The sequence below is a fragment of the Ixodes scapularis genome, unplaced genomic scaffold, assembly GCF_016920785.2.
Source record: "Ixodes scapularis isolate PalLabHiFi unplaced genomic scaffold, ASM1692078v2 PGA_scaffold0__279_contigs__length_252992795, whole genome shotgun sequence".
NCBI lineage: Eukaryota > Metazoa > Arthropoda > Arachnida > Ixodida > Ixodidae > Ixodes > Ixodes scapularis.
Window position 1 is genome coordinate 180,936,780 of NW_024609835.1, and position 13,284 is coordinate 180,950,063.

Sequence of the window (13,284 nt, forward strand, 5' to 3'; positions counted from 1 at the left end):
ATTTACATTATACGAACTTCTCATGGCACTTCTATGTTCCAAACAAACTGCTCCTAGACCAGATGTTATGCATTATAAAATGCTCGCACATCTTCATCCATCCACTATGGAGCTAAATTTGTACCTTTTAATATAGTTTGGCTCGAGGGCCACTTGCCATCCTATTGGAAGATCGCTGTCGTTGTGACAGTGCTGAAGCCTGGCTAAAATCCCTCTTGTGCATCTAGCTTCAGACCTATAGCTCTAACTAGCTGTCTTTCTAAGACATTCAAAAGGATGATCTACAAGGGTCTCATGTTTTTTTCTAGAAAAAAACAACTGCCTTGATAAGTTCAATGTGGCTTTCGTTCAGCACGGTCCACTGTCGATCATCTCGTCCGCTTTGAGACTTTCATACGTGAGGCGTTTGTCAACAGGCAACAGTGTATCTTCAACTTCTTTGACTTGGAGAAGGCATACGACACGGTTTGGCGTTTCGGCATACTGCAAGATGTATTCGATCTGAGTTTCCGTGGCCGAATGTTGAGTGCAATAGAGAGTTTTCTGCAGCACCGTTCTTTCCGAGTGAAGCTGGGGAAATCTCTCTTTAAGGAGTTTTTACAAGAAAATGGAGTTCCTCAGGGCGGTCTACAGAGTGTCACTCTTTTTATTGTCAAAGTTAATTCCATTGGCCGTGCAATTACTCCTTCAGGGCAATATTCTTTATATATTGATGGTCTCCAGATCTCCGTTTCGTCCTGTAATTCCTCAATTTGCGAACGTCGGATTTAACTTGCGGCTCACAATTTGGTCAGATGGGCCAATAAAAATGGTTTTAAACTTTCTCCTGAAAAAAAAAAAACAGCCTATTGCAGTTTTTCTCGCCGACGGGGTTCTTCAGAAACCGCCTTTCAGCATGTATGGTTCACCTATTGATGTAAAAGATGCACGCAAGATTTTGGACCTTGCTTTTGGTTTCAAGTTGACTTTCGTTCCACACATTAAAAGCTTAAACCTCAAGTGTTTTAAATTTTTGAACACCCTTAAGGTCTTTCACATGTATCATAGGGCTCTGACCGACTGCGCCTGTTGCGTATCTACCGCTCAGTCATTCGTTCTCACTTGGTTATGGTTGTATTGTCTATAACTCTGCTCGGGCATCAGTTCTAAAAATGTTCGATCCTATTCATTATTAGAAACTGCGATTGTCTGCTGGTGCATTTCGCACCTCCCCAGTGCTTAGCCTTTATGCGGAAGCAAAAGTCCCTGGAATATAGAAGGTTTTCCCTCGGTTTTATGCACTCTGTCAGGGTACGTTCTGTCGCGGAGCACCCCGTTCGAGATAATATTGAGACTATCAAGTTTGAACGCACATTTCAAGACGAACCTTCCATAGTTTCCTGTTTTTCTATGAGGAATATTAGTGCAGCACAATCTGTTGAGATGGATGCAAAGCCTCTGTTAGTTTAATACCCACCAGATATAGTTCCATGGAACAACTGCCACAAGCATTGCGACCTTATACTCACCAAGTATAACGAAAAGGATTCATCAGGCAGGAATTCTTTGAGCTTCAAACCAGGTACCACGAGTACGCCAATTTTTATACAGACGGGACAAAAAGACTCGGTAGTAGGCTATGGTGGGATCACTGGTAAATCAGGTAAAAAGAAACATTAAAAAGCCACTATACTAACAACAGAGCTTTATGGTTTGCTGCTGGCTGTTGGTTACATAATAAAAAAACGGCTTCCTCACGCTGTAATATACACCGAATCCTTGAGCTCTCTAAAGGCAGTCACATCAATGAACGGTGTAAAAAAACCGACGTGTTTCTGAGTTAAAGAACAAGATTATCCTGGCTGCAAATAAAAATCTTGACATAATCCTATGCTGGGTTCCTCGCTATGTTGGCATTCCTTTAAATGAAGCGGCTGATTGCGCAGCTAGCTCCGCTAATGATAGAGAAATTGACACACACCAAATACCATACAAAGATTACCACAACCCTCTTAAACGTTGCATCAAAGCAAAGTGGCAGCTGCAGTGGAACAATGAAACCGGCAACAAACTACATGCAATCTAACCTGTTCTAAGCGAGTGGGAGAGTGCCCGACATCGGGAGCGCTTTTATGAAGTCATACTGCGTAGGTTACGAATCGGTCATACCCGTCTCACACATGAACACCATTTGAGCGGGGAGGATGCCCCTAAATGTGTACGTTAAGTTTCCTCTTGAAGTATTATGCACATATTCATCGAATGCCCTATGTAGGACGAATGCCGTTATAAACACTTTTCACTGCTTTATAAAAAGCAGATTCCACTACACCTTGCCCTACTACTAGATGATGAACCGCTCATTCCATACAGTTGTGTTTTTAATTTCCTCACAGATATCGGCCGTCTACACCGACTGTGATTTAACTTTCTATCCTAGACGCATTGTCAGATTGTTTACACGTATAAGCATTCATGTTCATAGTTTTATCACATATTTCGCTACTACAGCTCTTTCCTCTTCTTAAATTCGAATTGCAATAGTCTAAACTTAGCGCATTATAGCCTTAGATGCTGATGCGCCATAAACCCCCAACGAATCAATCAAACTGGGATGATATCGCGAAGCTTGTCAGCCCTGGTGCTGAACTCGGAGCTGGCCGATACCAGAGTCGAATCTTCGGTTAGACGGTGGTTGTTTCGCCCCGCTCAATGTTTGTTGCTTGAGCGAAAATTCTTCAACGGTCGTCGGGGGGTTGCGATAAAGTCCGCCGAAGATTTCGCACTTCACGCCTTTTATGAGTAAGCGCAAGTTTATGTCGTCGGTGGTTTGCAGGTCGGCTCGTGCACTTGGGCATAGTACATCTTCAACGAAGCTGATTACGCTTTCGTTGGGGGCCTGAATCCGTGCTTGAAGCAGATCCTCCGCCCACTGCTCTAAGTGTTGGCTCGTAAGGGTTCGCTTCAACTCGGCCACGCAGATGTCCCACGACGTGAACGAAGCCTCGTGATTGTCGAAACAGTGCCTCGCTGTACTTTCGAGCGAAAAGTAGAGGTTCTGTAGGTTATGCTTGGCAGTCCAACCGTTGTGGCGTGCCACGCGCTCGTAGTGTTGGATCCAATCCTCGACGTCCTCGTGGATCTCGCCGTGGGAGGGCGTTGGCGTACGAGAGTCGACGGGCCGGTAAACGACGGACGGGGCAGCGGCGGGAGTCTCAATTTGCAGGCCCGGGAAGTCATAGTTGTTTTCGTCGACTTCTTCCACTGGGGGTTCAGTAGAAGTCTGAATTCCGGGGCTTATATTTGATGCGGTGGCTTCCTTGGGTCTCGGTTGTCTCCATGGACGGTCTTCTTAAGCAGGGGATAGGCTTGCGCTGCGATGCCTCGGAGGGGTACGCTTCGTGGGCCGTGGTATCCCGCACCTCCACCAGAAATGTCTCGGAGTAAGGCGAAGAGGCGATAAATAATGAACTGAAAAGAATGGCTTAATCGGCGATATTGTGCCAAACAAAATAAAAAAATGACCGTCGAGACAGCAGAAAAACGGGCGCCGATGCAGCGGCGCAATAGGAAGCGAGAGCGAGACTTACTCTACAAGGTCATAGGGAGCTCCTTATCTAGTGTGTGTCGGCATCGCAAAATTTCGGTCCAGAAGATTCGAGCACCGGGCGTTCGGGTTGAGAATGAACAGGCACTTTTGAGAACAAGACACTAGGACGAAATGATAATAATACTGCCTTTATTTTCCATCCGGGAGATGTGGGAAGTTGGGGAACAAAAGCTGGATAAATCAGCTTGACGACCTCCCCAGAAATTATACAATGTAGAAAACAAAAACAAAAAGGCATACAGTACAGCACATCGCGCAGAAACACTCTGTATAAATCATACCAACAAGCTTTTTTTTATGAGATTGGCTATAAACATTTTACAACCATAACACTTTGATGCTCATAACTTCATACTCGTGTTAGAAAAGAAAAACTTCAAATCTTTTTTGATGTAGATTCTAGCTGTATGTCGCAATTATTACTGAAATTAGGCAATTCTGGGAGCTTGCGTTGCATCATTGGCTCACCATAACTCGTTTTACACGAATAAATCTTCCATATGTCATTGCTACGTGTGGAATATGTGATTGTTCTTTTACATAAACAAGCTAACTGAGTAAGAACATTCATGTTGTGTTTTGCTTCCTGTCTATAGATTATACTTAAACGAAATGAATACATGTTATGAATGTTCATTACGCCATGTGTTTGAAAAGTCGGTGCAGAAGGGTTATCACACGGAACGTTATCTATATTTCTTAGCATTTTCTTTTGCAGTAAAAAACATTCTGCAAATTTTGGAGGGTCGTGTTTCCCCCTACTAGATGAAGTAATTTATATGCGAATAAAATAATGTGTTATGTACGAGAAGTTTAACTCTAGTAGGTAAAATGTGGCGATGAATGTAAGTTAAACCTATGATACTCGATAATTTCGAGACGGCGTAATTTGTATGTTCTTCCCAAGTCATGCGCTCCGTGAAGACTACGCGAAGGGTTTTGAAGGTGCTGACTAATCTTATTTTCAAATCAGACAATTTAATATCTTCATAAACGCGTATAATTTTGTTTTTTGGGTGAAATAGGACAGCTTTAGTTTTACTTGTATTTATTTTTAGCGCGTTGCTCAGAGTCCATATTTCCTATTTTACAAGGTTAGCATTTGCTCGGGACATTTTGTTCAGAGGGACATTTTTCGGAAAACAACAATGTAGTATCATCTGCAAAAATAACAAATTTTGCGACGTTATTGATGTTTATACTATATCGTTCAAGTATATGTCAAATAAACACGGACCCAGGATACTCCCTTGTGGTACACCTTATAAAATTGGTTTTATATCGGAGGAGTGACCATTTCTTTCGACTACTTAGATACGATGTTAAGAGCGTTAAAGCGTTTCGTTGGAAACCATAAATTTCCAGCTTTTTTAATAGCAAGTCATGATTCAAAAAATTGAAGGCTTTTGTAAAATCAACTAAAATTGCAAGTGATAATGTTTTGTTTTCAAAACAATTTAGGATGAATTCTTTCTGTTCTTTAAGGGCGAGTTCTGTAGACCGATGTTTCCTGAAACCGTATTGCGTGTCATTCAATATAGAATGCTTATCGCAGAAATTGGACATTCTAGATAAAATAATATTTTCCAGTCCATTCGCAAAAACAGGCAATATTGATATAGGCCGATAGTTCCCCATATCGTTTTTGTTCTCTTTTTTACACAAGACGGTGACTCTTGCTGTTTGCATTCGTTTAGGAAAGACGCCTTCTAGTAGGCAAAGGTTAAAAGTGTAAGCTAGATATGGCGATACCAAATTTAAAACATACTTTACGGGCATAATTTTGATACCGTCTGCATCGCAGCTTGCAGTGTTATATAGTCCTAGAAATACAGATTTCACTTCAGTTTCTATTGCCGGGCTTAGAAATAAAGACTTACTATATGCTCCTGTCATTTAAATTAAAAATTAACTGTCAAAATTACCTCTGTCGAGGTTGACAAAGAAGTTATTAAATTCATTAGCTAAGCAGCTTTCACTCAATTCTTGATTGTTCAGACAAATTTTCGCGATTGGTTTTGGTTTACAAGAGCGATTCACTATTGTGTTCTATGTTCTCCCCATTACATCTGCCTTATTTGCGCACTTGGAAAAAATGTCGCCAAAATAGTTTGCGTTTGCATTTCTAATCTCTTCTGTTAGTTTGTTGCAATATTGTTTGAACGTTTTAAGCAAATCACGATCACGCGTTTTTAAAAATCTTTTTATATAATTTATAGACCTTTTCTGTGTACTCTCGTCCCCCGCCACCTAATAGGCGTATCCGGTATGGGCGACGAAAAAATAATCCAACGTTTCAACCTGCAAATAGTAAAAAAATAAAGGGGAGGCAAAACGAGAAAGTGCGACGGTTACGCTTATATCCTAAATGCCTTCTTTTGGCGTGGCAAAGGTAAAACAATGTTTTCGCCCATACTGGAAGTGACGTCAATTCAAGATGGCGGCGCACTTGCAGAAAAGGACTATATTTTACTTGAATTTTTTGTCCAGCAACTCTGGGGTAATCCAAGGTTTCAAAATTTCTTTAAAAAAAAGTTACGCCCGGAGTAAAAATAAACGCGAATCTTATAGAATTCCGTGATTGAGTGCTGCTTGTTCCACCCAAAGGTTTTTTTTAATCAAATATAAAAAACAGATAATGGTCACTGTATGCAAATATGTAGACTTGAATACTGATTTAAAAACGTCGCATTGCGACTTGTTAAACTCATCATGGAATTCGCCTGCAGCTTTCTCTGACTATCCTCATCATGGCTGTTGTCGGTGCCCTTGCTGGCGTGCTCGGAGGCTACGGGAACCACGGACGCTACGAAGCTACCGAGGATACCGAGGCTACGGCCGCCAGGGCGGCTAGGGCGGCTAGGGCGGCTAGGGCGGCTACGGCGGCTACGGCGGCTACGGCGGCCACTGCGGCCACGGCGGCCACGGTGGCTACGAAGGCTACGCCGGCTACGAAGGCTACGCCGGCTACGAAGGCTACGGCGGCCACGGCGGCTACGGCGGCCACTGCGGCCACGGCGGCTACGCCGGCTACGAAGGCTACGCCGGCTACGAAGGCAACGGCGGCAACGGCGGCAACGGCGGCTACGGCGGCTAGGGCTCCTAGGGCGGCCAGGGCGGCTACGGTGGCTACGGCGGCTACAGCGGCCACGGCGGCCACGGCGGCTACGAAGGCTACGAAGGCTACGCCTGCTACGAAGGCTACGCCGGCTACGAAGGCTACGGCGGCTACGAAGGCTACGGCGGCTACGGCGGCTAGGGCTCCTAGGGCGGGGAGGGCGGCTACGGCGGCCACGGCGGCCACGGCGGCAACGGCGGCAACGGCGGCCACTGCGGCCACGGCGGCCACGGCAGCCACGGCGGCCACGGCGGCCACGGCGGCCACGGCGGCCACGGCGGCTACGGCGGCCACGGCGGCTACGCCGGCTAACCGTGGCTACGGCGACTACGGCGGCTACGGCGGCTACGGCGGCTACCGTGGCCACAGCGGCTACGGGCGCGGATAAGTCATGACTACTGTAAAGAGGATACGGCGGGCTCGGATCCTACGGCAGACATGGAAGCTTCTACGGTTGAAATCCAGATGAAAACGCGAGAATAAATAACGTTTCCGTTTCTAACATTGCTTGTCATCTCATTTTACTCACCACTACAGTTCTAGAGTTTACCGATACGGCCGTGTTCCGGTTTCAACGAGCAGATTGCCTTATGAAACTGGCAAATCGGTCTTAGGCTACGCACTCAACTAAATACGATGTAACTATTTTTAGTTCATAACCCCGTGAAAATATCCCTGCACTTTTTCAGCTCTCGACAGTATCATCACAGTGACTTTTGATCTAACTCGGTGCCCTTTTTATGGATGCAACTTAACCCAAATCAGACGGCTTGAGCGACGTATATGGGATATCCATAGGATGTTCTAACATAACTTCGACCTCCCAAAAGACACGTGCTTTAGGAGAATGATTCAGAATGACCTTTTACCCCGGTTGTTTGGCGCCACCTATTGGTAACCTGTGGGATAGTATCCATAAAGTAAATGGTATATATCGAGCATTCTCTGTTATTCTCCTAACAAAAAATGGGCTATGCCCAGAAAGCCTAATTGAGCAGGCAGACATCTTTGAAGAGTATTTTGAATTCGTATCGAGTTCGGAGCACTATTCAGCTACTTTCCATTATAACAAGGTGCAGGCTGAAAAAAAGGCCATCAAAACAACAGGAGGCGAAAGAGAGCCATATAACACCGCTTTCACACTGCTTGAACTTGAAACGGTTCTTCCTAATTCTAAGCCTTCAGCAGCGTGGCCAGATGGCATTAAAGGGAAGCTACGGAGCTTCTTGGAAAAAATGAGTTAGAAGTGAATTCTAGTGTATTTTTACCCCGTGAACCCGAATACCCAAACCATTTGCTGCGTAAGTATTGTTAAACGCGAGAAAAACGCGAAAGACGGTCGCTGTCCGTGACGTCATCGACGGCTCTTTTGGCTGCCCAAGGCGGGACTTCAGCCCTATTTTGAAATTGCTCTTCTGGCTCTCCGGCGCGTCGCATTGAAATATAATTTTGATATCTATTATTCTAAAGGCCGAATGAACGCAATTCAAGCGTTTTTTCTCAAATGTAGAAGTGCCCCATCTTCCCTTTAACTACATGCTTAAGCAGCTCCACCCCTCTACCTTGGAGATTGTTCTATTTCTTTTTAACCGTGCATTGCAACGAGGTATAGGGCCTTAGAGTGATAAACTGGCAGCTGAAAGTGGCCCCCAATTGGCCGCCGCCATGTTGTACAATTTTGACCACTAGACACGTGACCAGGCCCAACTCTATGACGTAACGAGACCAAATCTCTGGCGTCAACGATTCAAATTCAAATTCAAATTCGTTTATTTTTGCCACAAACGGTACATTTGTGACAGGGGCGCTGGAAAAAAAGCTGCAGGTCTGCAGCTTGACGAGTCCCAGCACCCCAGAACAAGGTAAGAGCGGCACCGGCACACACAGACAAAAAAGAACGAATATGCGCACACATACATAGGCATACACATATACAGAGGATAAACACGAGAAAAACATAAAGAATTCAACTTCGCAATCAACAGTATACAAAAAAGTGGTGGTTACTTATTATAAAGCTTCTTGAATGGAATAATGACTAACGGAGTGCATTTCAATATCACGGGAAAACAGGGTGTTTAATAAAAGTGGTAACTGGTGCCGATATCTTTGTAGACCAAAATTTGTCCTTGAAAAGGGAATACGCCAGGGGGGCCTACCTCGCGATGGATATACAGACTCGTTTGCTTCTAGATTACCAAGATCTAAAGAAATAACATTATTTTCTCTTACGGATCGTTGATAATTAGCTATCAGTCTATGTGCATACAAATTGGTTATATCAATGACTTTATGTTTTTCAAAAAGAGGAAGGGAATGATAGTCACGCGGAACATTTTCGATTATCCTGAGTGCCTTTTTCTGTAATAGGCGTAGTTTGTTAATGTTGCCCTTTGTAGTCGAACCCCATACCAGGTGGGAGTAGCAGAGCACAGGGTAAAACAGAGCATTGTAAAATAGTTTTTTAATATTTACCGGAAGTATGTGCCTGAATTTATTCAGTATTCCGACAACTTTGCATAGCTTTTTATGAATATAGGCAACATGATTATTCCAGGACATGTGACAAGAAAATATTACTCCCAACGTCTTTGTACTATCGACGCACTCTATCGCACAATCCCCCAAAAACAAATGGCGCGACAACCTGATGCGTGGTCCTGGACACTGAAATAAAACTGCCTTTGTTTTGGATGTGTTAATAACAAGGGAATTCATAACTACCCACGATTTTCATTTATTTAAAAAAATAATTCGCTTTGAAAGTGAGCACCCCTTCCGTAGAATCAGAAAAAAATATGCTGGTATCATCCGCGTATATAATAAATTTAGCAGACGTTTCAATATTTACAATATCATTAACATAAGTGATAAACAATAATGGGCCTAGAATACTTCCCTGAGGGACCCCGGAACTAATGCGTTGCATAGAAGATCTGTTATTCTTAATTTGAACGTATTGGGAACGGTACTGTAAATAGGACGAAATGAGTGCTAATGGAACTCCTCGAATACCATAACAATCTAATTTATCAAGAAGAGTTCTGTGATTTATCCGGTCAAATGCTTTGCTGAAGTCTACAAAGATCCCCAACGTTAAAAGTTTACTCTCGAAATTTTCTAATATTGTCTCTTTTTGTACTAATAAAGCAGTTTCTGTAGACCTACACCTTCTGAAACCGAATTGCGAGTCCGTCAACACAGAATATTTTTCAAAAAAGGTTATTAGTCGAGAATATATTATCTTTTCTATTGGTTTCGAAAATACAGGAAGAATCGATATGGGGCGATAATTACTCATGTCAATTTTATTCCCGCCCTTATAGAGGACAGAAACTTTAGCCACTTGCATGTTTTTAGGAACTAGATGATAATATGAGATTATACAAATGAGTTATGCATGGTAATATCAAATCTAGTACAAATTTAACAGGTTTGATTAAGAGGTCATTACAATCATGACTACGCCTATTTTTCATATTCATAAACACCGAGGATACTTCTGCAGTATCTGTGGGATTCAAAAAAATAGTTTCGCTAGTGCGGGAGACGTTATCTTTGGCGTTACTATTGTAAGTGCTATTCCCGACACTCACAAAGTAACCATTGAATTTATTTGCAAGTTCACTGCCGGAAATAATTTCATTATTTATAGTCATGTTAACGATGGCTGTATCTTTAGATTGGCTACGCAGAAGAGAATGCAGTTGCTTCCAGACCATATCGGGCTGCCTTAAACAGGATGAGTAGAATTTAGCCGCATAATAAAGTTGTTTAGCTTGTCTTAATTGAGCATTAACAAAATTTCTGAACTTTTTGAATTCGCGTAATTTTTCTTCGTCTCGTGTTTTCACAAAAGAGTCATAAAGTATGTTTTTCTTTTTAATGAGTTTCAAAAGGTGACCATTTACCCATGGCTTCCTAGCTTTCTTGTTTCGACGGATGCATTTGATTGGAAATGAAGTGGAATAAGCATTTTTGAAAGTACTTATAAAAAAATCGTAGCACTCATCAGCATCTGTAGAATTAAACATAGGACTCCAGTCTATAGTGCTGATTGTTTCTCTAAATTCTTCCAGTGTCCTAGAACTTATGTCTTGAGACATTGTTGAAAAGTTTGAAACTGCGCTATCTGACATATTCTTATTGATAAACATGATTATTGGAAGATGATCGCTGATCCCATTACTAAGCACACCAGCACTAATATTATTTTCATCATAAGATGGCAGCGCCCAGTGCGTGTCGGAAGCGTTGTGGGTGTTGATCGGAGTGTGTGGATTTCATCTGCGGAATTTGGTTTTTCAGGGTTTTGTATGCTCTCCCGCGTAGAAATAACGTGAAGTACGAGGGAATGAGGCTTTTCTTTTTTATTTCAGTCAGGGTAAGTTAGATTCGGTCCCGTGCTTCTCGTACGGGCTCGGATCACTACCGACCGGTGCTGCTTCGGACATCGCTTGGTCGTTCGAGTTTAATTAAAATATCCGCACTCGTTAACCATGGGAGCTCCTCGATAATCGCTGTGTCTAAGGATACGTCGAACCCATCCGGAACGCGGAGTCTAAAGGTATATAGGACGTAACCAGAACGCGGAGTTCTAACGGTACGGCGGACGTGCCCGGGCAATTTTCTTAGCTCGACGGTCAAGATTCGCATTTGAGACACCAAAAGAAGTGTTAAAATCACCGAACTGCTCGATTCTGAGCTAACTACGGACCACGTCACTACGTGATCCGTAGTGACATGCAAAAGACTGACAGAGGTCACTCCGGGCAAACGGCGGCTCCCGGTCGCCTGCAAAGTGCCTTCTGTAAAGGGGCGACAGTCGTGTAAGCAGTACTGTACCAGCTTCTCTTATAGTCTGTTGTTTTCGAGCAGCTTCCCGATCACTAAACCCCGCAAACGCGTGCCGAACTTTCAAAAGCTGTCTGCCCACCTGGAAAACCTTGAACTCACAGGGAATTTCGGATCATCTGGGAAAGTCAGAATCATTCAAAAAGTGGGCTAAATAAGGGAAGACGACTAGTGAAAGCGGCATGGCGGTCAATTGCTCGTCGGCCCGGCCATGCTGAATGACATTGCCGAAACGTCATCCTTCGACTCAAAAACTCAAGGAATTTGATCAAAACAGTCAGGAAAAGCTTGGAAAAGCCAGGGAATTTGAAATCAGTAGTTTGCTAGACACAATGTTTGATTTTCTTGACACTCCGTGTTTTTACACATGACAGGCACACGCCCGTGTATCACACGGCGGCCAGGACAAGCGGCTGCCAACCACTTATGCAAGGTCGATAAGACGCAAGCGTGGAACGCTTTTGGACTGCTGCAAATACACCAGCGGGAGCGTCCGGCCGCAGTCCGACTGCCCACGCTAGGACACCCGACACAAACTCCACGTCCTGGGTACGTCTGACGTATCTTTAGATTTTGCATCCTAGGTACGTCAGACATATCTTTAGACACAGCGCCTGATAATAGTAGTGAATAGGGTCACGTTCAGTGCGCAAATCACTTTATTACACTCGGAGAGCAGAATTCCATTCCCGTTGCGCAGGTAGTTCCCCAGCTAGGCATGCACTTGAAGACTATGTTTCACTCTTTTATAAAGCAAGCTCTGCGGGACCCCTCCGCCCTTGTGCATCCATCCGCAAGTCGTGTCGCCTTTTCTCACGTAACTCCCGCAGGTCCAGCGAGTTGCCGAGCCGCTGTAGCCCCGGCGTCGCTCGGTCCAAACGAGAAGATGCTCACGTTGGTCGTCCGACAGCACACTGGAGGGACGCGAAGCTCGCAGCCTCCTTGGTGCATGCAAGACGAGGCTGAGCAGACCTCCAAGCTCTTCTGACACACATGTGCACTCCTATGAGACAGGTGTCGCACCCCGATTTCTAGAGATGTGGGCGCACTAGCAGTCTTGTTGGTCCTCGGAATTCGTCGAGGGGTGCCAGAAAGCAGAATTCCATCCTTGTTGCGCAGGTAGTTCCCCAGCTAGTCACTTCCTTGAAGACGACGTCGCACTCTCTCTGGAAGCAAGCTTCGGGATGCTCTTGTGCACCCATTCGCAGGTTTTGTCGCCTTTGCTCACATAGCTCCCGCAGGCGGCAGGGCAGCGAGTTCGACACATGAGCCCTATTCGTCCCCCAATTGAGAGTCATATGAACTCTACAAACCAACCTTGCCATGTTGCTTGTCCATCTCTGGCTCCATTCTTGGCACTCTTTGCTCGTTAAGCCATCTTCTCTAGTGATTATGTTACATGGAGCCTGCAGAGCTGTTTTGGGTGCAGTTTTCACGACAGAGCTGACACTTGAGTGAAAATGTCTTGGTGCTGCAGTGGATCCGTGACCCTTATCAATGCCCGCGAAAGATTACCAACTTCGTCAAGAACTGTCGGATGGTGCGACCTCTTTCTGCGGCACTCTGCTGACGGCAGATGTGGTGGATTTGCAGCTTGAAGAAGTATTCCAGCATTGTCTTGACCATAATTGCGCAGTGGGTCTGGTTGTCGATTGTCTGTGCCAGGAAGAGGTGGTCAAAGCTCTTAAACAGTGGGGTCATGAAGATGATGGCCATTGCCTCT

The 13,284-nt window shown here is 44.4% G+C and overlaps 1 protein-coding gene across 1 annotated transcript; it reads left to right on the forward strand.

The window, feature by feature from the left end:
• The first annotated feature begins 6,339 nt into the window (after window positions 1–6,339).
• LOC121837792 (ice-structuring glycoprotein-like) lies at window positions 6,340–6,848 on the forward strand. The gene is made up of 2 exons (XM_042293605.1): window positions 6,340–6,632; window positions 6,734–6,848. The coding sequence occupies exons 1-2, from the start codon at window positions 6,340–6,342 to the stop codon at window positions 6,846–6,848; spliced, it is 408 nt and encodes a 135-aa protein (XP_042149539.1).
• The last annotated feature ends 6,436 nt before the right edge of the window (window positions 6,849–13,284 follow it).